The sequence below is a fragment of the Nyctibius grandis genome, chromosome Z, assembly GCF_013368605.1.
Source record: "Nyctibius grandis isolate bNycGra1 chromosome Z, bNycGra1.pri, whole genome shotgun sequence".
NCBI classification, from domain to species: Eukaryota; Metazoa; Chordata; class Aves; order Nyctibiiformes; family Nyctibiidae; genus Nyctibius; species Nyctibius grandis.
Window position 1 is genome coordinate 37,405,190 of NC_090695.1, and position 23,984 is coordinate 37,429,173.

The 23,984-nt window shown below is 40.5% G+C and overlaps 1 protein-coding gene across 1 annotated transcript in view; it reads right to left on the reverse strand.

Moving 5' to 3' along the window:
- TTC39B (tetratricopeptide repeat domain 39B) overlaps window positions 1-23,984 on the reverse strand; it is a 90,682-nt gene that overhangs the window by 46,149 nt on the left and 20,549 nt on the right. Inside the window, exon 2 of the mRNA XM_068422324.1 lies at window positions 16,744-16,778. Within this exon, the coding sequence (XP_068278425.1) occupies window positions 16,744-16,778 (35 nt within the window). The remainder of the gene's footprint in view (window positions 1-16,743; window positions 16,779-23,984) is intronic.

The following is a 23,984-nucleotide window of genomic DNA, read 5'->3' on the forward strand; positions in this document are numbered from 1 at the left end:
CTATCTCCATTTCAGCCTCCCGAATGCTCCTAAGCCTTTCTACTTCGGCTTGAAGCCTTTCAACCTGGCTTTGCAGCTGTGCCGCTCGGCCGAGCAGATCATCTACTTGCTCACAGCGCACACAGCCCCCCATCACCACAGAGACGCTGTAGCATTCCCTGCAGCCTGCGACCTGCACCATCGCCTCCTTCCATGGGAGCTCTGTCTGGGTTCCCACATCCATTTTGGTCTTCTTCCGCCGGGTAGATACCATTGTTCTTTCACTGAACTGGGAAATACCTGTTGGTGACACCCCTGGTTTACAGCTCCTTGGCACCTTCCTCGCCTTGTGCACTGGGAGGGAATCAGCGCCCTCCCCAACGAGCTGCAAACTGCTGCGGCCTCTCCTGCCCTGGGACACACCCAGTCACAGCTGAGTCTCCCTCTCCCCTCTGGCCAGGGACTAGTCCCTGCCCTCCAGGAGACTTTTTATCACCCAACCACAGGGGGTGGTGCGTTTAAATCGCTTAAATCGCCCGTGGTGCCTCTGGCTACGCCCCCTCCTCTCCTGATTCGTTGCCGGGAACCTCCGGGTCCGGGGTGGGGGGGAAGCAGCTCGGGGCTGATGCTCGCGGGGGGCTCGGGGGGGGGCCCAGAGTACGAAAACCACCCCGTTAAGCCCGATGTCGCCCTCGCCCCCGCACTAACCTCAAGTCACTGCTGCCGCCGCTGTCAGCGGCAAAAGAGGAATGATAATATAGCAATGAAATATGCCTCTTTCTGCTGAAATTAATAAAGACAGAAAATCCAAGAATTCCATTGTTCATCAAAAATCATGTCTGCTTTTCTACAGTATTCTTGCTTCCACCTTTTCACTTTTTAATTTTTTAAGTGTGTTTAAATGAGATCTCATTATCTTTCCACTGATGCCACAACTGGGGGTCCGGTGTCAGAAATTTCTATACAAATAGTGCAACACGAAGACTTTTTCTGCATACAAACTATTGGCAGCAGTCAGGCAGACTACTATGTTTCTTCCCTAAGACAAGTACAAAGTATCTTCTATAAACATACCCAGGCAGCTACCATAATACAGTTACACTACATGTTGTCATTCGTTTGCATAAGCCTCTGATAATTGCGTAGTAATTGAAAATACCATCTTGCCCTAACCTCAAAGAAAAAGACTGCATGCCAACCAATACCACAGAAAAGCACAGTAACTTGATGGAAACTTATTCCTGTCACATACAGATGACATTTTAAGGAACAGGAAGTAAAATGAGATGGGAGGAAATCCAAATACAATTCAAATTTCATACAAGTTCCTAACAAACAGAGAACCTGAGAATAAAGAAATCAAAATAGCAGTGACTCAAACCTCTCTTAACCATCTTTTAATAAAACCAAAGAAGAGAAAATTTACAAAATTATACTCTGGCAACAGAAAACCTGGATCTCTGCATTCCACAAAAAGAATTTCTGAATAATTTGGGGAAAAATTAAGGTAGCAGAGATATATAGGAAAAAAAAAAGTCACAGAAGTTTGGAATTATCTTGTTCAGTAAGCTTGAAATAGAAGTTCATAGTTTTTCAACAACAGGATTCAGGTACTGATGAAGAATTTTTAGCAAGAATTAAATAAAAGAACAAAGCACACACAAATCTGTTCCATCCACGTATGTTTTTGAACCTGTAGATGCTTGCTGGATAAGAGCATTAGGTTACCTTGTGAGACAGATTTGCCCAAAACGTAAAGTAAGCATACACTTTGTCACCGAAATCGGGAATAAAACTCTTAACACCAATGTAGCATTAAGAAGCAGGCACACCTTTATTGCAGCTGGGCGGCACGAGGAGGTAGTCCCTCCAAAACCGTGCGCGCATCCCTTGAGAAATCATTCTGTATTTATGTACTAAAATGTTACATATTCATTATAATTCTAAGAATTCCTATACATATGCATAACTTTTCCCCGAAAAGGTGGTCTTTATTATAATGAGTTCCAAGAAATCATTTCCATAGTCTCCGCCTTTAACTCCTCCTAGTTGCGCATGCGTATTTTCTTCTGGTGGTCGTGGGCCGGGGTCTCCGCGATGAGGGCCGTATATCTTCCTCGCTGTGCACTTTTCACCTCTCCTTCTTGCGCAGGCGTATTAGCACCTTGGCTCTTGGTCAATCCTCAAGACCAGTTCTAGCTGGTTCCAAAGCAGGAAATCCAGGCAACCCTATTGTATTCAACTACTGTCCATGACGGTCTCTTAGGTCCAGTAACTCACCTAATGGGATTTCCATGGTAACCTGTTAAAATTTAACAACCTATGGCTAACTCTGCAGACTCTATAGCAAACACAGTACCCCTTTTTCCCAGTATACCTATCTTATTAAACTTACCATTTTATGATTGAATTTTATTCGATTTTTAAGTATTGGTAACATTTCTCCCCTTTGAAAGTTTTGAAAATCACTTCAAGACTTTCACCTCTATTTCTGAAATTTACCTAGTAATACAACTTATTTCATGTTGTTGGTGGGAGCCTTAGAACACACTTTCATAATTTTCATCTTGTGGATTTTGTGGTCTGGTTACTGCCTGAATGATCATCTGGTTGAAAGCAGTTCTGCTGTTTATTTGTCTCTTCAGACAATAATAGACCAGAAAAATAGTCATAAAGACTATTAGCAAAACTAATGCGGTGTTTATCAGCGATTTGACCCATGAACTCAAGTTCCATCCTAATCCACTGAAAATTTTGTCCAACCAACTTTCTTTCATGTCTTCTTGAAGTTCATGAGTGTCTGTTTTTATTTTTTCCAGTAAATCTAAATCATGTTCCACATCCTGAGTTACGTTAGGAATATGTATGCAGCAATGATCCACTCTGTCTTTCAGGAATCCACAGACCCCATGCTCTTTAAGTAAAATCATAGTCTAATGCCAGCCTATTCTGCAAAGTCATTCTAGATGTTGCCTGTAGTTGAAGATTCATGTCTCTGAACCCTTTCCTGGTCACATTTGCCAACCTCTCAACTTGCCCTGTTAATCGATATATCCAATCTCTATTCCTGTAGGATGATAGAGGTGTTAATAAGGATTCTAAGAACCAGCTCACTCGTACCCCGGCTGAGGGTTCGTTCCATTCATTATCACCTTCTGATCTTTTTACACGTTTTAGCTTCAGAGTTTCAAATGCTCCTTTGAAAGGAGATTTCTTCCAAATTGGGCATAATGTTGGCATACCTAATGTTATCTGTTTCACTTTTCCATCCATAGGTAAGTGAGTGGTCCAAGTTCCATCGCTCATTGCCCAGACTAAATGTCCTGGACTTTGAATTGTCTCTTTTCCACAATTGAATTGTTTGCCCCTTGGTATAGTATATTTGTCAGTTAGTGGGAGGTCATTTTTAAGGCCTCGACACAGACATCCATATTTTAAGGCTGCTGCCAACGGGGGAACTTTCTGGATTGCCCAATCTATCGTGTTACAATTGTAAATCTTTTTGCAGTTCCACCAAGGTACAGAATTTTCCTTTTCCCGAATTGAGCTTCCCTTATTATCTACTGAGGGCCATGCTGTGAAGATTGTTCCGTCCCAGACAAAACACCAGGAGGTATTTGCCATATATTGAAATTGGGATAGTATGGTCATGGACCAGACTGAATCCCAAATCATTCCTTTCTCTTGTTGTGTTTGTGTTTGGTCAAGCTTTTCACATTTTGTTTTTGTTATCCATGTGGTGGTGTTTTTCTGTTCCATTTTAGGGTAATAACACCATCCCTTATGTCCTGGACCTTCATATAATCCAGGTTGGGCCACGAATCGTCCCTTACATTCCCAACTGGTTGTAGATACTGGCATTCCTTCCCCAGTTTTAACATACTCCAATTCCCATGTTTCGTTAAGTTCCTGTTTACACCTCATTGTTCTATTATTGAATTCCAAGTTAGTCAAATTCAAAGTTAAGATTCCCCATGGAATTGGCTCACCCACTGCCCTTGGTATTGGTAAACAAGCTGTAATCTGTGACACATTTTGCAAATTGGCAAATTCCTTGATCAATCCTATCATTAAATTTTCTTCTGGAGTTTTTCTTGGAAGATAAATCACCTGATCTGTTCCTGTTTGAGGGTCTGTGTTTCCATATCCCTTTGTCACACCATTTCCAATTTTTGTCCCTAACCCGGCTCCCACTAACAAAAATTCCTGAATCAATATTATTGCAAGCTGATATTGGAAATTAGACATGTTTCAGAATCAGTTTCGATGTTTTATCGTCCCTGTTAACAATTTTCCAAACTGGTGGGGCTTTCTTCACTCTGGTGTAATGTATCCACGCGTCTGCTTCTGCAATCTTTATAGCAGTAAATGTGGTCAGCAACACCTGGAAAGGTCCTTTCCAACGTTCCTTCAGAGGTTCAGAGGTCCAGGTCTTTACGTATACGTAATCTCCTGGTTGGAAATCATGAACAGGATTTTCCAAAGACAATGGTCTGTTCCACACTATCACGCTCCGAAGCGCGGTTAGAGTTTTTCCTAGAGAAAGCAAATAATTATATACATCCTGTTTTCCTTTTAAATGCATGTTTGCGTTTGGTTCAGGGGATTCATAAGGTTTCCCATACAACAGTTCATATGGACTGATTAATGTTTCACCTTTTGGTTGAACCCGTATTCGTAACAAGGCTAACGGGAGGGCCTGAGGCCATTTCAGATTGGTTTTCTGACATATTTTACTGATGTGTCTTTTTATTGTTTGATTCATTCTTTCTACTTTTCCACTAGATTGTGGTCTCCAGGGTGTATGTAAATCCCAAGTGATTCCCAACACCTTACTGACATTTTGCACTACCTCTGCAATAAAATGCGGACCCCTGTCTGAAGAAATGCCAATTGGTACCCCAAATCTTGGAATAACTTCCTGTAACAACCATTTGATTACCTCTTTAGCTTGATTAGTCCGACAGGGAAAGGCTTCTGGCCATCCTGAAGAAGTATCAACCCCTACCAGAATGTACCGAAACCCGTTTTGTCTAGGTAATTCTGAAAAATCAATTTGCCAATAGTCTCCTGGTTCCATTCCTGCTTTTAATATCCCCATCGGAAGTTTCTTTTTTATCAATGGATTGTTTTTCAGACAGATTTCGCATTTAGCGATCACCATTTTTGCACTTTCTAGCATTTTTACTGATACTAGGTGTCTCTTTAAGTAAGTTACTAAGGCTTCTGCTCCCCAATGAGATTCCTTGTGTTTCGTCTGTATTATTTCCCTCCTTAAAAGTGGGGGAATCACTATTTGACCTGTCGTGGTTACCCACCATCCAGCTAAATTTTTCTTTGCCTTCAGTAAATTTGCTAACTTGTCATCCTCCTGTGAATACCTAGGTTTTTCTCTGGGTAGGGTAATAGTTTTAGTAGGAACTATTGCCATCAGAAAGGCATCTTTCTTTGCTACTCTTTTAGCCGTTCTGTCAGCCAATTTATTTCCTGTTATTTCTTTTGAATTTCCAGTTTGGTGGGCTTTACAGTGCATGATTGCAACCTTAGTTGGTTTCTGGACTGCTTGCATTAGTTTCAAAATTTCTTCTTTGTATTTTATGTTTGTTCCTTGGGAGGATAGTAATCCTCTTTCTTTCCACAGAATTCCATGAACGTGTACTACACCAAAAGCATATTTTGAATCAGTCCAGATATTTACTTTCTTTTCTTTGCTCAATTCCAATGCTCTTGTTAGAGCTATTAATTCTGCCTTTTGAGCAGAGGTTGTGCAAGGTAAGGAATCTGCTTCTACAACAGTATTTTCAGTTGTCACTGCATATCCTGCGTATCGAATTCCACTCTCCACAAAGCTGCTGCCATCTGTATACAACTCCCAGTCAGGATCCTCCAATGGTGTATCCTGTAAATCTTCCCGACTGGAGTATACATACTCGATGGTGGTCAGACAGTCATGTTCCAGTTGTCCTTCTTCCTGTACAGAGCTCAAAAAGACTGCAGGAGTGGTAAGGTTAGTAGTTTTTAGAATTACATCATCCTGTTCGGTTAAGGTCACTTGATATTTCGTCATTCTGCTAGGGGATAACCAATGACCCCCCTTTTGTTCCAAAACAGTAATTACCATATGTGGTACATATACCGTTCTCTTTCTCCCCAAAGTCAATTTTCGGGCTTCTTGTATGAGCAGTACCGTGGCTGCAACTGCTCGAAGGCAACTTGGCCATCCTTTACTTACAGTGTCCAGTTGTTTGGAGAAGTATCCTACCGGTCTCTTCCAGCTTCCCATTCTCTGAGTTAACACTCCTAGTGCAAGGTGTTGTCTCTCATGCACAAACAGTTGGAAGTCCTTAGTCAAATCTGGAAGTCCTAGTGCTGGTGCAGTCATCAGGGCTCGTTTTAAATCCTGAAAGGCTTTCTGTTGTTCTGGGCCCCAGACAAACGGTGTGACTTTCTGGGCTTCATACAACGGCTTTGCTATCAGTCCATAGTTCAGTATCCAGAGGCGGCACCACCCGGTCATTCCTAGAAAAGCTCTCAGTTCATGCACATTTTTAGGTTCAGGTATACCACAGATTGCCTCTTTACGCCCTGTTCCTAATTGCCTCTGTCCTTGGGTAATCTCGAATCCCAAGTAGATTACAGTCTGTTTCGCTATTTGAGCTTTATTTCTAGATACTTTGTACCCACTTAGTCCCAGAAAATTTAAAAGGTCAATGGTTACCTTTACACAGGCAGGTCTTGTCTCTGTAGCAATCAGAATGTCATCCACACACTGTAGAAGTAAATGTCCAGGCTTCAATTCTGGATCACTTTGTTTCCATTGTTCAAGTTCTTTTGCCAGCTGATTACCGAAGATTGTCGGACTGTTTTTAAATCCTTGTGGTAACCTTGTCCATGTCAGCTGCATCTTTCGTCCTGTCTGCGGATTTTCCCATTCAAAAGCAAACAGCTTTCGACTCCCCTTCTCCAGGGGTATGCAAAAGAAAGCATCTTTCAAATCAAGCACTGTAAACCACCGGTAATTTTCTCTTAATGCAGTTAAGAGTGCGTATGGATTTGCCACAACAGGATGTATATCCTTAGTCAATTGGTTTATTGCCCTTAAATCCTGAACTAATCTATATTCACCTGAAGGTTTCCTTACTGGTAGAATTGGGGTGTTATATTCTGACTCACATTCTTCTAAAATTCCATACTTCAAGAATTTGTCAATTATTCCTTTAATTCCCTGTCTTACCTCTGGTTTAATTGGATATTGTTTAATCCTTACCGGTTTCACCTGATCCTTTAATTCAATTTTTACAGGTTGTGCTATTTTAGATTTCCCAGGTATGTCTGTATTCCAGACTATTGGTACAACAGCATCATCTACTTCTTTGGGTATTTCTGATTCTTTTATTCTTTCTTGTATCATCAGTATTTCCCCTGTCTTTGACTCCGGAATTTTCAGAAAAACTTCACCTTTCTCAAAAGCAATTTGTGCATTTAATTTAGATAGCAAATCTCTTCCTAACAACGGTCTCGGACAGTCTGGTATATACAAAAATTCGTGTGTGATTACCTTGTTACCAAATTTTAAGTCTAAGGGTTGTAAGAATGGCCTGTTTTCCTCTTTCCCTGTGGCACCAATTATTTTTGCAGATTTATTTCCCAGTTTTCCTTTACAGACATTTAGAACAGAATATGTTGCTCCAGTATCCACCAAGAATTTAAGTCCTTCATTTCCCAGCTTAATCATAACCAGAGGTTCAGCTGGGTTCCCCTCCGGTCCTCCTCAGTCATCTAAAGTCATCATTCTTCTTGCCTCTTTTTGATCTGCCTCCTGTCTTTTATTGGGACACTCTCTTTTCCAGTGCCCCTCCTCCTTACAATACGCACATTGATTGATCCCCAGAGTATTTGTTCCTCGTTCTCCAAAATTTCTAAAGCCTCCTCTTCCCCTCGCCCAACCTCTGCCTCTAGCAACATTTCCTGTCAAGGCAGCTATAAGTCTGCTTTCCTTAATTCTCTCTCTCTTTCTTTTCTTTTCTCAGTTCCTCGTCCTTTTCTCGGTTGTTATATACCTTCCAGGCTGTTTCAAGCATTTTATTTAAATTCCTGGAATCCTCCCCCTCCAATTTTTGCAGTTTTCTTTTTATGTCTGGGGCTGATTGCCCCATAAATATTAAAGCCAATTGTTGTTGTTCTGCTTCTGTTTCCAATTTCAAATCCATATACTTTCTAGCTGATTCTTTTAGTCTCTCTAGGAACACTGAAGGTGATTCATTTTTGTCTTGTTTTACCTCATATAATTTAGACCAATTTAATGCTCTCGGCATTGCATGTTTCACTCCGTACAGTACCCATTTCTGGTACTGGGTTAATTTTCTTCTATGCTCTCTTATATTTGGGTCCCATTGAGGGTCCCCTGCAGGAAAATTTTGTTCTAGTGTTCCAGTAAGCATATCGTTTATGAGTGCAGCTTCTGCTTGTGCTTTTCCAGTTTTTAACACCATCTGCTTTTCCGTACTATCCAGTAAATTATCCAATATCACTTGTATATCATTCCAATCAGGATCCTGTGTCCTAACAATTGTTTCAACTACCCTTCCTACCCTCTCCGGATCCTCCCTATATGTTCCTGCTGCCTGTTTCCATGCCATCAAATCCATTACAGAAAATGGCACTTTTACATATACTGGCCCTTGCGGTCCCACTCCTTGTCTCAAAGGAGCTACTATCTGGGTTGGTTTCACTGTCCTTTCTCTAGGATTTTTCATTACTAAAGGAGCCATTAATCTAGATTGTTGTCTAGTTCTCTGGGCAACTGGTGAATAAACTCCCGACAAACCTTCTCCAGGATCTTCCTCCTCTCTCTCTGTACTATCAGGTTCGACTACCCTTGGTATAAACCCATCTACTCTCCTCTCCGGGGGTGCTATTTCCAAATCTAATTCCATTTCATCCTCCCTAGGTGCAACACATCTAATACATCTCCTACCAATGTCACAAGCGGAACAACAACTCTTTTTCTTATTTTCTTCTGAGGCAAGCGTCATTACCAAATTGTCCCGACTAATCAATTTACATTCATCTTGCCAATAAGTTCGTTGTCTCAGATAAAAGAATAAATCCACATATGGTACTTCATTCCACTTTCCTTCCCTTCGGCAAAACAGCATTAATTGTAGTATAGTATTATATTTCAACGTTCCATTTCTTGGCCACCTTTCCTGATCTTCTAAAACATACAATGGCCACCAATTATTACAATACTCTATCATTTGATTTTTACGCAAATCCTCATGTATTTTCCCCCAATGTGACAACAAACATCCTAACGGCCAAGTTTTTGGTACCTTTTCCTCTCCTGTTAAGCTCCCCACACTTTTGCTCTTAAACAGCTTTAACTTTGCAAGTCCTGATGCCATTTGACTGATCTTTTTATTTATTTAAAACTCAAATCAAACGCTTCGTCCGTCTCCGACCAAGCCCCTCGCGGGACGTTGGAACTGCGGATCGGGACTCCGCACTCGCTTCGTGCTCAAGTGCACGTCTCAGACACACACCAATCGCACACTTATACACCTGATAGAAACCAAGAATTATATATATTACAGATTTCAAATATCAGATTTCAAATGTTTAAGCAATCAGATACCAAAGGTCTAATTCAACAAAAGTTAAACAAAACGTGTAACCAGAACCAGAATCAGATGTCCAACCCTGCAATAACTTTCGTTTATGACTGACGGGCAGATTACCAGATGTCTAATTCAGCAGCCGCTGAATAGACCCAGGACGGGCGCCCTGTACCCCAACCCTGCGAAGCTTTCGCCGCGTCTTACGGGCAGGTTATCCAGAACCAGACTAGGATTTTGAAGGATGTGCCTTACCTCTCCAGGGGACGTTGCGAGGAGCTGTTGTGAGTCGAGGGTGATGCTTCCCCTCCGAGAATCCCTCGGCGCCGGCTGGAGTCGGATCAACACTCGATCTCCTTCAGTCTCGCTCGCAAGGTCCCATCTGGGTCGCCAAAACTGTCAGCGAAATCGGGAATAAAACCTCTTAACACCAATGTAGCATTAAGAAGCAGGCACACCTTTATTGCAGCTGGGCGGCACGAGGAGGTAGTCCCTCCAAAACCGTGCGCGCATCCCTTGAGAAATCATTCCGTATTTATGTAGTAAAATGTTACATATTCTATGAATTCCTATACATATGCATAACTTTTCCCCGAAAAGGTGGTCTTTATTATAATGAGTTCCAAGAAATCATTTCCATAGTCTCCGCCTTTAACTCCTCCTAGTTGCACATGCGTATTTTCTTCTGGTGGTCGTGGGCCGGGGTCTCCGGCGATGAAGGCCGTATGTCTTCCTCGCTGTGCACTTTTCACCTCTCCTTCTTGCGCAGGCGTATTAGCACCTTGGCTCTTGGTCAATCCTCAAGACCAGTTCTAGCTGGTTCCAAAGCAAGAAGTCCAGGCAACCCTACTGTATTCAACTACTATCCATGACGGTCTCTTAGGTCCAGTAACTCACCTAATGGGATTTCCACGGTAACCTGTTAAAATTTAACAACCTATGGCTAACTCTGCAGACTCTATAGCAAACACAGTACCCCTTTTTCCCAGTATACCTATCTTATTAAACTTATCATTTTATGATTGAATTTTATTCGATTTTTAAGTATTGGTAACAACTTCAGTGGAAACATGGGGAAATATCTGATAAAAAGTACCCTACCACCACAAAACTTCTTGGCAGAGGCTTCAATTTCCGAAACAGAAAGAACCATTTGTTTCCAGTTACTTGGTTCCTTTTCCAACAGAAAATGACAATCTGAAACCAGTTCTGAGTTAACGCAACCATGTTATGGCAAATTTACTTTCACATATATCCCACCTATCCACTTCGTAAGGTTGAAGATGCTACATCAAAAGCTATCGCCAAGCCAGTACTTTGAAAACAGTAACTCTCTTTGGCAGAGAAGATAATAGGTGAAATGCTACTGCTTGCTTCAAGCAAAACGTCAGACTAATCTATTGTAATAGCCTTTCTTTCGCTTTAGCACCACTGAGTAAAGAACGGCCTTTACAGGTGGAACTGTAATCTGGGCTCATTAGAAAAACTGTTTTGGAGTTGCTGTGTATACCTACAGTAGCCGCCACGAGTAGAAGATCACAAGAGTCTAGACAAAGAATCTAATCCATTTAGAAAATCAGAGCAAAAACTGATTTCCTGCTGGACCTGTCCTCAGATACCACAGCCAGAACCAGAGATTTAGGGAAGGATTTTATCCTATTAAGATAACGCATTGCCCTTTTAACATCTTACCTGCACAACCTGGTATCTACAGTTAAGCAATAATATTTAGGGAATAAAGCCAGTTAAAGACAAGTCAGAGCAGCAAAACCATTTGCTAGCATTTACTTGACCAATACACAGAGCAGTGTTAGTCTATACATATTTCACATGAAGAATTACAGAATGGTGTATGAAATACTATGAAGACATGGTTCCTGCACATTCCTTCCGAATTCTCTTAACCAACAAGTTGATCTGACAGAACTTGAACCAGCTCTGACCTCGTAAGTAAACATCAACAGTCTTTGAGACACAACTCTGTATACAAAAGGTCCATTTTAGTTAAATTCAATTGGGTACAACCAAACTGCAATAAGCCACTCAAAACAATGCCAGGCATATCATTACAGAGCTGTAACAGTGCCACTTTCTTACCTGAAATAAGAGATTGAAACATTGATACATAGGAAAAATTTAAGACTAACTTTATCAACAGCAAAATCAAAAAAATAGATACAGCTTCTCAACAGGTTGAACCTCTGGTAATTCATTGTTTCAATGTAGTAATGTTTCCAAATTTCTACTACAGTATTATTAATAGAAAAAAATACCATTAATTCCAGACAGAAAAAGGTCAAAAATAACCAGTGTGGCACTAGATTTGAGAAAGGGTTCCCTTCAGGCAAAACTACCAATGTCATTTGAAAACTGCACTCAAAAAGTTTCAAGAAAGGTAAGATTGAAGACTTCCACAAAAAGTCCCAAGGTTCTTTTCGGTTCTTTAGGCACTTTTTTTAAATACCTTCTGAAGAATTTGAGAAAGGACAGAGTCTAATCAAGTGAAGAATTCTGCCCAGATACAAAAGAATACACATATTTCTATACAATTTCCATAACTGCAGATTACCTAATTGTCTAAACATGAGCAAGTCATCAGCAGCAAGTCTTCCAGCTGAGACTATCCTACTCTTATTGCTCAAATACTCACAAACTGAACTGCCTATGAACCTCATTTTCAAAGGAAACAACATACACAGTTATGCCAACCATCCATTCATGTGTCCTCATGTTAATATTTTAACCTACTGGCCAGTTTCAATTAGCCAAATTTGACACAGAAGCAGTGGACTTAAGAGACAATTAAAATCAGTATTCAGGTAGTTCAGAAATACCTGAATGGGTACCTATTGAGCGAAAGGCTACAGTGTAATACATCATAGAATCATAGAACCGTTTTGGTTGGAAAGGACTTTTAAGATCATCGAGTCCAACCATTAACCTAACACTCCAAGTCCACCACTAAACCATGTCCCTAAGCACCACATCTACACGTCTTTTAAATACCTCCAGGGATGGTCACTCAACCACTTCCCTGGGCAGACTGTTCCAATATTTGACAATCCTTTCGGTGAAGAAATTTTTCCCAATATCCAATCTAAATCTCCCCTGGTGCAACTTGAGGCCATTTCCTCTCGTCCTATCATTTGTTACTTGGGAGAAGAGACTCACACCTGCCTCGCTACAGCCTCCTTTCAGGTAATTGTAGACAGCAAAAAGGTCTCCCCTCAGCCTCCTTTTCTCCAGGCTAAATAACCCCAGCTCCCTCAGATGCTCCTCATAAGACTTGTTCTCCAGACCCTTCACCAGCTTCGTTGCCCTTCTTTGGACTCTCTCCAGCACCTCAATGTCTTTCTCGTAGTGAGGGGCCTAAAACTGAATACAGTATTCAAGGTGTGGCCTCACCAGTGATGAGTACAGGGGAACAATCACTTCTAGCCCTGCTGGCCACACTATTTCTGATACAAGCCAGGATGCTGTTGGCCGCCTTGGCCACCTGGGCACACTGCTGGCTCATATTCAGCCAGCCATCAATCAACACTCCCAGGTCCTTTTCTGCCAGGCAGCTTTCTAGCCACTCTTCCCCAAGCCTGTAGTGTTGCATGGGGTTGTTGTGCCCCAAGTGCAGGACCCGACACTTGGCCTTGTTGAACCTCACACAGTTAGCCTCAGCCCATCAATTCAGCCTGTCCAGATCCCTCTGCAGAGCCTTCCTACCCTCCAGCAGATCAACATTGCCTCCCAACTTGGTGTTGTCTGCAAACTTACTGAGGGCGCACTTGATCCCCTTCTCCAGATTGTTGATATGGTTACTAAAGAGAACTGGCCCCATACCGAGCCCTGCAGAACACCACTTGTGACTGGCTGCCAACTGGATATAACTCCATTCACAACAACTCTTTGGCCCTGCCATCCAGCCAGTTTTTTACCCAGTTTTTCCATCTTCTGGTTTGTTGGCCTGCTGAAAAAATCAAGCTACCTGCTGACCAATGAGGAGTGAGGAGGATCCAGGTGCAGCTTGGGGAAAGGAGAGGTAAGTAGGTCACGAGGACATGTGCAGGGAAACCTTGAGTCATCTGGTGGGGGAAGGTGTAGATTTGTAAGACAATAATCTGTATGAAATGAAGCTCAGCTAGTTCAGTGCTCATGGCACATTCTTCTAACAGCTACAGTGCACACAGGGAATCCAGAAGAAAATACCAACAGAAATACTCAAAACTTACTGTAGCCATTAATAATCAAAGAATTTAATTATAACAAGAAGATGACATTGTAAGTCATTAATGTTTTTAAGAATCTTGCAAATCTTTCTTCATAAGAGATTTCCTTTTTTCCTCTGCTATCTGGGATGGTTAAGAATTTACAGACCTTTTATAAAGTTAACTAACCAAAGCCTACAACAACCTCTCTACCTGAAAAATATTTGAAGAAAGCTACTGAAGGCCTGTAACACTGTGTGAAAGTATCAAAGGCCCCCCATATCACATATTTTTATAGCCCTATGATACAGATATACTATGAACGGAAAATGGGATTTGGAGTTTAACAGTGGAACAAAAAAATTCTAAGAAGCTAAACTGAAAAAATCATAATAGTTTGGAAGAATGGTGCTGTTCAGACTCATATTCCTAGTATCTTCTGCCAGTTGACTGCAACCAGATAATTCAAATTGTACAAGACGTAGATCAAAACCACTAAAATGGAGCTCCAAGTTTTTCTTCCAAAGATGAAGAAAGAATTACAATCAAGAAACCTACAGGATTTTCATAGCAATTTCTAAACTCATATTGTTGAAGTTGGAATAATGGTAGAGACTTTAGAAAAAAGCCCAGAAAACAAGAAATATTTTTCCCTTGAATACTACTAGTGCCTTTATTCATACTATAAGTCAATCTAAGAAATATAGTACTCAAATATATACTCAAAATATGAAAGCATTCAGAGTCTGATGCTGAGCAGCTCACAAACTTGCTCTTTCTTTTATACACCCTGTTGGGTTTGAGAGGCTTAACATTTTCTTCCTTTGGACTAACTAATATTAAAACATCTCACTTTTGCAGTAAGTATTGCTTAGATGGCCAACTGTTTTGGGGCGTTACCACCAGGCACACCTGAGAAGGACATTAAAGTAAGCTGCGTTTTAGTAGATACACCACCTTCCTGACAATTACAGAAAGTGAGATACTGTTCTTGACTGGTTTGGTAGCCTGCCACTAAAGAAGACACAGGTTAATCCCTAAATTATTTCAAGATTAAAGCTGCTGTCTTATATTCACATTACTCAACTAACCAAATAATTATGAGACAGGCTCCGTGAAGAGCATTTAGCACACACTGCACGTCTTGCAACATGTCAATGCTAGGCTGCTAACAGGTGACAGGTACTGCCTTTCCATCTATGCAAATTTTACTACATTTAGTGCAGCCTATTTTAACACATGCAATCATCAGTTCAAATCCTGCAGATATTTTCAGAGTAGTTTTAAACACCGTTCTCACAGATCTTACATAATGCAAGTTGGGGGTTTTTTTGATGTAGCTGTTCCACAAACTAAAACAGCACTTGAGACATGAAAATGAATTTGTGCATTTATTTTCCACATGAAACACTGAAATAATCAGATACATTATAACCACACTGTATTTTAGAAAAATGAGTAAGAGCTGGGGGAATGCAGTAACTCACACTGTGCTTTCTCCTAGGCTTGTGCAGGACCACCTGAACAAGAACTGTGGGTGGTCCTACGTTACTGAAACAGGCTGAACAAAAGGCTGTGAAACCTGAACAAATGTAAGGTTAGTTTTAGAATACACGTATACCAGAACCAGTCAATGATATAACAGCACAGGTGTAGTATTTTTGGCCAGTGGACAAGGACAGCAACCACAGCGACAACTGTTCAACTAGAGACGTTAAGTAACAACACGATTTCTGTCCCACTAATATTCTATCATCTACATAATGGTTATTACAGACAGAAGCAATACCAGCCAGAATAAACTAACATCAGTCTAACTTCTACACTGCTATAAAAAGCGTCTCTGCTTGACAGCTATGAGCACAGAAGAGAGACTCAGGAAGCAGAAATCAAAGCTCTGCATGCCAATAATAAACATCCATGCCCAGCTCAGATATCATTAAAAACAACAAAACACCTTTCTCATAGAAGGAAAGAGTGTTCGATAAATACTCTCACATAAAGTAAGTATTACAGAGTCACTTTTCTTCCCTCTCCTGAGGGAAACAACAGCCAGAGAGAGAAGTTATCTGATCATACAGCAACTGCTAGGGAGTCAAAGGAAGAAAAAGTAATCATTGACACGAGAATTTCTCAACATGAATATATCAGATTCTTATTTTCTTCCTTCTGAGTCTCAGGAAGCTAAATTTTTCAACTACAGTTTTACACAGAGAGCAGACCTTACTACCCTAAGTAAGATACAAACAGAGGGTCTGGCAAATCTGTAAAGTATAATTTGCCAAGGCCATGGAAATTTTAGCAACTAAATTCAGTCCAAAGCTACTGCGCATGGGTCTAGAAGTGTTTAGGCAATCTGAGGATATCACCAGAAGTCTCCTTGTCATGTGCTTCGTGGCACAAAAATGGAATAAAATCCTAAAGAAAAACTAAAACCACTTTTGAACAGTGTCATCTGTTTCCAACACAGTTTAAGTAAGGTGTTGCTTCAGCATGAAATCTAATGCCAGAGAACTGACTATATCTCACTTTGTTAGGGAAAAACATGTGTGCAGCAGTTCATTATGAGGTACAGCAATTTCCATTTGAAAATCTTGCTTAGACAGTCTTGCATAATGTGTGATGCAAAGTTTTTCCACTAATGCTGAGCTATCATTTTTTCACCATGCAGAGATGTCTACAGCCATCAGTATGCAACTAAAGGTTACTAAATTTGCTATTTTTAATTCTCTACATCTCTGACATTTGTTGACAAATACTTCATCACATATATCAACCTAATTACACTTCCATTTCCTAACTCTTGGGTACCTTAACTGTTCTGGAAAATGTGAATGTAGCCAGTGCATATAAAATGATGCTTCCCTGGAATGGTGTGCATGCAGTATTTCACTGCTGTATAAATAGTTTCAATAAAAACATACACATTTAAAAAAAATTCTACTTACATGGGAATGTTTTCAAAGGCATCTTCAAAATTTTCCTGCAAAAGAAAAAAAATATTTCAATCAAACTTGCAGGTGTTTTGGAACTCTTTCTGTAACACAGCAGAAAGTTACCATTACCAGATAGCACTTAATTCTGCAACATACAATAATAACCAGAATACTCACAGTCTACTGGCTTTTTGTTATGCTTTCAGTGCAAACAATTACTCCAAACAGATACATTTCCTATGGGCCTACCACATCAAACTTCAGCTAAGTTAAACCAAAGACCTCTTCCTTTTCAGACTCTCAGACTTCCACCACGTAAGTCACAGAAGGCAATACAGACTCATGCCTCAGGATTTTGTGGAGCACGTCTGATCTATCCAGGATGCACTAGCTGACCAGTATATCTACACATCAAAAAAGACGAAGTGTTCTAAGCATATAGCTGATATGCAGGTTGGCCAGAGTATATATACTAGGTCCAGGATGCATTATAGATAGCACGCATATACAGCCAGCTCCAGCATTAGTAGCAGTTATGTGAACAGCTTGGTCCAGACATCCGGAGGATGTCTCTTTCCACCTCGATTCAAGCCTCTTTCCACCTAGGTTCAAATTTCTAATTAAAATAAAGGAAGAGATGCACAAATGGTTGGAATGGTTCAGCTCAAGGGTCATCTATTTCTATATCCAGTTTCCCAAATTGACCTGTAGAAGTGTGCAACACAGACAACAAGGCAAGCAGCCCTCCCTCCTACATCCTTCTCTTGACCCCACACTTCCCAGCCTTTGGCAACTCAGGGAATTCCAGGCCTTGATGTTGTTTATCCATCTGGCGATTTTCAGCAGATCCCTGCTGCAAGCACCAGTCCCGTCTCCCCTTGATCCCATGTAGACTTCTTTTTATTCATGAGGTCATAAACTTAGTGAGGAATTTCATAAGTCTGCCACCCATTTTGTGCAAAATAATCACTTCTACCTGAACCTCACTCCTACTACCTTTGTTTAACAGTCCCTAGCTTTTGAATTGAAAGACAGTGAGGAATCAATTCCTGCTTGCTCTTTTCTTGACACAAGTTTGAAAACGTTTATTATAGCGTACAAATCACCTCTTTTCCAAGCCAAAGACTGCTACCTTACTCAGTCACTCCTTGAACAGAAACTATTTCCTACTTATGACTGTCCTTTCTGCTCTTTCGATCGGAATAACCGAATGCATGATGGACCACAATGTTCCAGTTTTTAACGTACCCCAGAAATACATCCCACACCACTGGCTTGGTGTGCAAAGAAGTAAGATAATACAAATCCCACACAGCATTCTCCGTGTATGTAAGCACTAATGACACAAGTACTACAGTGCTTGCACCAAGCCTTCCAAAAAAAGTTTTCAAACCAAACCCAACACTAATAAAAGAAACAACTTAAGCGCCTGGCTAAAACACCAACTGCAGCGTACCTCAAGTATGTCCACTCAGTTAAGACAATGCACACACTTGGAACAGCGTTAGACTCACTGGTGGTGAGGTGGAGGATTAATATTTCAGTGGTACTTACCTTAAGCATGATAACATGAGACTGAAGCTAACATTCAATAATACTTTAGAAGACAGACCTACGCTTCATGAATTTTGCATTTCTCAGCAAACTCACCAGAAAATGCAGCTGATAAATAATCAAACATTGTAATGACGCATTAGATACCATTTCTCTGCACCAGAACAAATTCAGCAATACGCTATGTGACTATGATCCACCCTCCAGAAAATGTTACTTTACTTGTACTTTTAACGGAGGAAAAATTTCCGTTCAGAAGAAAAAACAAACTGTTGCAAAAGGAGATGATTTTTACCTTCCTTCACAGATAGAATACGCTACTACATCAGTTTTGAACTACTGCAACTGCATGTTCTTTACTGCCGGCAGCTGCCACTGCCAAGGAGTAACATCAATGTATTTAAAGAAGTGTTACTAACAAGACTGCCCAAACGCTCTCTTTCAAACCAAATTTACTGGCTGACAATACTATAGTAGGCAGAGTAAGACCTACTGTGAAGAATACAGTAATCGACTTAGAAGAAGCCAGTAAAATGACGCCTGATCTGAGGAGAGCTGAACTGAGTTTCAAAAAGCTGAACAGAAACCAAAAGGAACAAACATCCTGAACAGAAACCCCGTTACCCATGTCTCATCCCAGACACTGACAGAAGTCATCAGTCTTCTGTTAAAGTGTTTCTCTGAAGACTGTTTGCCTCCTTGAGTCACTTCCAGAGACAAGAAGAGAAATTCAGCAAAATAAACAAACAAACAAAACATACTGACAGCTTTTTGAGCACACCTCCATTTTTCCTATGAGAACAAATTTGACAAGCAAAAATCAAGGTACTTTTAACTGTCAGGTACTTATAAAGAACAGTAACAATCAGAAGTTTATACCAAGATGTAAAAATATCTAGATGCCTGCTTTTTCAAACTTGAGAGCAGCAGCTATGTACAAGAAGAAAGGGAGAGAAATCATAGAATCACACAATACCAGGTTGGAAAGGGACCTCAAGGATCATCTGGTCCAACCTTTCTTGGCAAAAGCATGGTCTAGACAAGATGGCCCAGCACCCTGTCCAGCCAAATCTTAAAAGTGTCCAATGTTGGGGAATCCACCACTTCCCTGGGGAGACTATTCCAATGGCTGATTGTTCTACTTGTGAAAAATTTTCCTCTTGTGTCCAACTAGAATCTCCCCAGGAGTAACTTGTACCCATTACCCCTGGTCTTTTCCATGTGACTCCTTGTAAAAACAGAGTCTCCATCTTCTCTGTAGCCACTCTTTAAGTACTGGAACATGGTGACAAGGTCTCCCCTAAGCCTTCTTTTCTCAAGGCTGAACAAGCCCAGTTCTCTCAGCCTTTCCTCATATGGCAGGCTTCCCAGTCCTTTGATCATCCCTGTGGCCCTTCTCTGAACCCTCTCCAGACTCTCCACATCTTTTTTGCATAGTGGGGATCAAAACTGAACACAGAATTCCATGTGTGGCCTGACATGCACCGAGTAGAGTGGGATAATGACTTCTGTATTTCTGCTGGTGATGCCCTTGTTAATGCAACCCAGTGTCCTGTTGGCTTGCTTTGCCGCAGCAGCACACTGTTCACTCATATTGAGCTTCTGGTCCACCAGGACCCCCAGGTCCCTTTCCACAGAGATAATTTGCATTCTGTCTAGATAAGGGCCTCCTCTGCCTATCTCCTACTGAATTTTGTTCCCTGCTATTCACACTGGTCAAATGCATGCCTACACACTTAGAAGATTAAGTACAACCTTGGTTCCTTTTTTTCCCCCCATACCAGAGCATAGGGAATAATCACAGTCTCACAAGAGATTCCTCAAGGGAGCTAAAAACAACATTGCTGAAGGTGACTACTACTATGCTAAAAAGAAAAGCAGCATAGTTTTTCTGAAGTTCTCCACGCCTTCCCATTCCATGCAAAATGGGTATTAGAAGGCATTCAATTCAACATCTTGTTCTCATTTCCTTAACTGTCTCACACAAGCTTGTAGTTGGCTCTACAGACTCTCACAGATTCCCTACACATAGAAGAAAGCTGAAGGCATTAGAAGAGAAGTATGGCCATTTTCTACTCCATTCCATGCCTATTACAGCAAAAAAGTTAAATCATCCTGAAGTGTAAGGGAAGAGACTGCAATTGAAGTACCCAGAACAGCTCCTCCCAGATCAAGTTCTAGGATTCATCATGTTCCTACCAAGATATGAAAGGTTTCAGAAGTACTCAGAACATATTCACTTTTCTCCAGTGGTCTGTTAAAATTTACTTGTAAATTGAGCCTATTCAAGAAAAGAAAAAAGTTAAGAGTGAAGTGTTACATAAAATCCAGAGCATCTTGAAGACTTCAAGCTGCATATAATATACACGTGTATAGGTATGCATATAACATATATTATGGCAATTAAAAAAAAATAATCAAGTGATTGGCAAAGTTTATCCATGCCTCAGAGTACAGAAGCAGCTCAAAAACATGGACAGATACATTCCTGCACATTTGGTTAAAGTCTACTAAAGTTCCCATCTTCAACTTCTCATGCCAACACTGCAACTTCCAGCTGACACAGCTGAAATACCATAACTAATTTCCAGAGGTGCTTACTCATTTCAGTCTACAGCAAAGAAGATTACTTAATTCAAGCTAAATAGTTTTACTTAGCACCGATGACAGGCTGCACACAAGTTCCTTCAAGCCTGACGTCCTGTGCAACTAAATCAGCCATATTTGTGACCTCTGCACTTGAAAAGTGTTAGCATAGGAATACAATTTCCTTTATTTACATGGCTGGAGAGACTTGACAGAGACTGAGGTTAATGCAGTCCTTCCTTCATTTCCTTCACCTGACCTGGGTCCATCCTGCAGCAAGTCCCAAAGGTCCTGCTCCAGTATGTCCTCGTTATAACAGCCACACACATTTAGCAGAAATCTTCAGGAAATGCAAACTGCAGTTAAATCCAGAAAAAGGGCAATTCAGCTTTTTTTTCAGATATTGTACTCAGAAAAAGGAATATATTAACATTTAATTCGGTACCAGGAGAAATAGTTTAACAACCATGTCTCTCAATACGTAACGCTGGCTAATGCTGCAACCACAGATTTTTATTGCACTTTTTCCAGAGAACACGTCAGTCCAAGAATATAAAACACATGAATGTAAATAGAATTTCCACTAGATGGCATGACAAAAACTGATTCAGACTTTTCCACAAATTTGGGAAAAAACACAACTTGACAAAATAAAGCTGTCTCAAAATGATTTTTCTTGAATTACATAATCGTCATTTTTTTCTGGTTGATTATTTTACTATTTCACATCTTTTTGATGCATCATTTTCAAGATAAGAGCAGGTTTGAAAAGAATTAAGTTCACACAATTTAGAGATACTCATGTTTTGCAAATCCAAGGAAGTCAAAGTCAGACAAAGACATAAATGGACACAGTGTATTAATGCAACAAGAACTTATCAGAGTTCCTGTACTCTTCATCAAGGAGAGCAGAAACCATTCACAGCAGACCACAATTCAGCTATAAAGCCTCAGGAAAAAATCACATCCAAGTGAGAGTCTTAAACTACTATAGGATGTTTAACAGTGACTGTACTTTTGTTCCAATACACTGTTAGAAAGTGGAAACAACTGCTTGCCTTGATTATTACAGAAATCCTAGCGTCAAAAGTGATCTCTCCTTTCTTCCACATCCATCATAAGTCATTTAACTTTAATCAAGTTCTAGACTATATCCTGTGACTCTGTAAATTATTGTCTGAAGCTTGCTAATTGTTTTGTCAAGCTAAGTGTTTAAACACTTGCTCTTTTCAAACTGAAACTTGGTCAATCTAAACTATTCCTTTAAAATCCAGATTTATGACAAGATACGATTACCAAGTGAGGTATTAACCATCTAGATTCTCCCCACTGATAAGAACATAACTTCATAAAACTAAGTCCAATAGTATCTAGCAACACTAGCGATGATTTGGAGTCCATACTAGGTTGAGTAAGGGGGGAAAAAAAAAAAAAAGGCGTTATCTCAAAAATATCAACGTAACATGAATAAGGCTGCACACTGATTCAACAGACAAATGAGACCACATAAGATAATGGTGAAATAATACTAGCCATAATTAAATACTGTTGCTGTATCACATTTAGCTGCCCAGTCACAGCTTTATTTTGTAGGTACTAAATAGAGCACAGTTTTAAGGAAAGATCTGAACAACCATAAACTTAAAAGTAACTCCCCTCCCTGGAAAGCCCACATATTAAGATACTACAAAGCATAGGAATCTATGAAAAACAGAATATATATGTTATATATTTAGCAAGCGCATACACTTTGAGATGCTTTTAGTCCTGATGTTTTTGTCCAAATTTCTATTCAAGTATGGGTACATCTAATTATTTTTGTCCTCTTTCATCTCCCTTAATTCAGCTCCATACCATCCTTCCCCTCAAAAAAATCAATGCTAGGTGAACATGATGCACAGCAAACCTAGCCTCTGTCAACAGCCACGCTGCTCAACATACTTTGCGACTGCACCCATTTGTGGGAAGGAAACACAGTCACCAGTTTGGAAGTCAGTGGCTGGATTCTACACAAAGAGAAATAGGCTTCACTGAGATGTCTAAAATTTCTCAACCCAAAAGGAACGGTAACAGGCACTGTGTTCACATGCAGATTGTCATTCGGTATAGAGATTCATCTCACAAGACTTCAGGGAGTTTGAACAAAACTTAGCTGACAAGCTCAGAAGCAGCTTTCTAAAACCAGGGGAGATGCATCCTATTCCCTCTGGCTAAAACTGTCCAGACCCAACCGAAAGGGCAATAGCATATCCATTGCCTGTCGGGGTATGGACTAAATCTCTTCTTCCTTGTTAGTAGTGAATACAGGAAAAAAGTGTGACTATGGGAAGAGCATGGGGAGGTATAAGGAGAAGAAACTGATCTACAACACTCATACTACGGACTGAGACTACAGAAGAGAGGCCCTTCCATATGATCTTTGTTTCTACAACAGAACCAGTTTCCAGAGAGTTTCTATAACTCAGCAGACACTGCACAGTTTTATTACCAAATGGGACAGAATATTAAAAAAAAAATTAATAACCTTCAAGTACATGAACTTTTTTTTTTTCTTTTCTATTAAGCAACTTTGTAAATATTCATTTCTCCTTAGCCTTAGCCAAGACCACATTAAAAATGATTCAAAGAAACGGTGGCTAAAAATTTTACACTTCAGGCTTGCAGAAGGGACAACTTAAAATCACTGGGCATTTAAAACTTACTGGACTATAGCAATACGCAAGCTCCTAAGAATATTACTCAAGGATACAAAAGGACAACATACCGTCTCTGCCCTTAGTCGACTTGACTGAACTGAGAACTGCTAACAGGGGCCAGAAAATCTCCTGAGTAAACAGTAACGAAATTCGCAAAACTCCCAGATATGCAGCTACATGGAGCATGGCTGACTCCAAGTCCACTGTCAGTCCCCTACACAAGCATTTTGCATTTGCATCATAAAAATATTGAGATTTTTCTTAGCCTTTCAAGCAGACTATGAAATAACTTTAGCCAAAGAATTGCTAGAATAGCCCAGAGCTACCACCACAGAAAGCAGTAAGTAACTGAAAGACTTCAGTTACTGAAAACTGGTTAACATGACACCTGTCTCGGGGCGGTGGCGGGAAACCAAG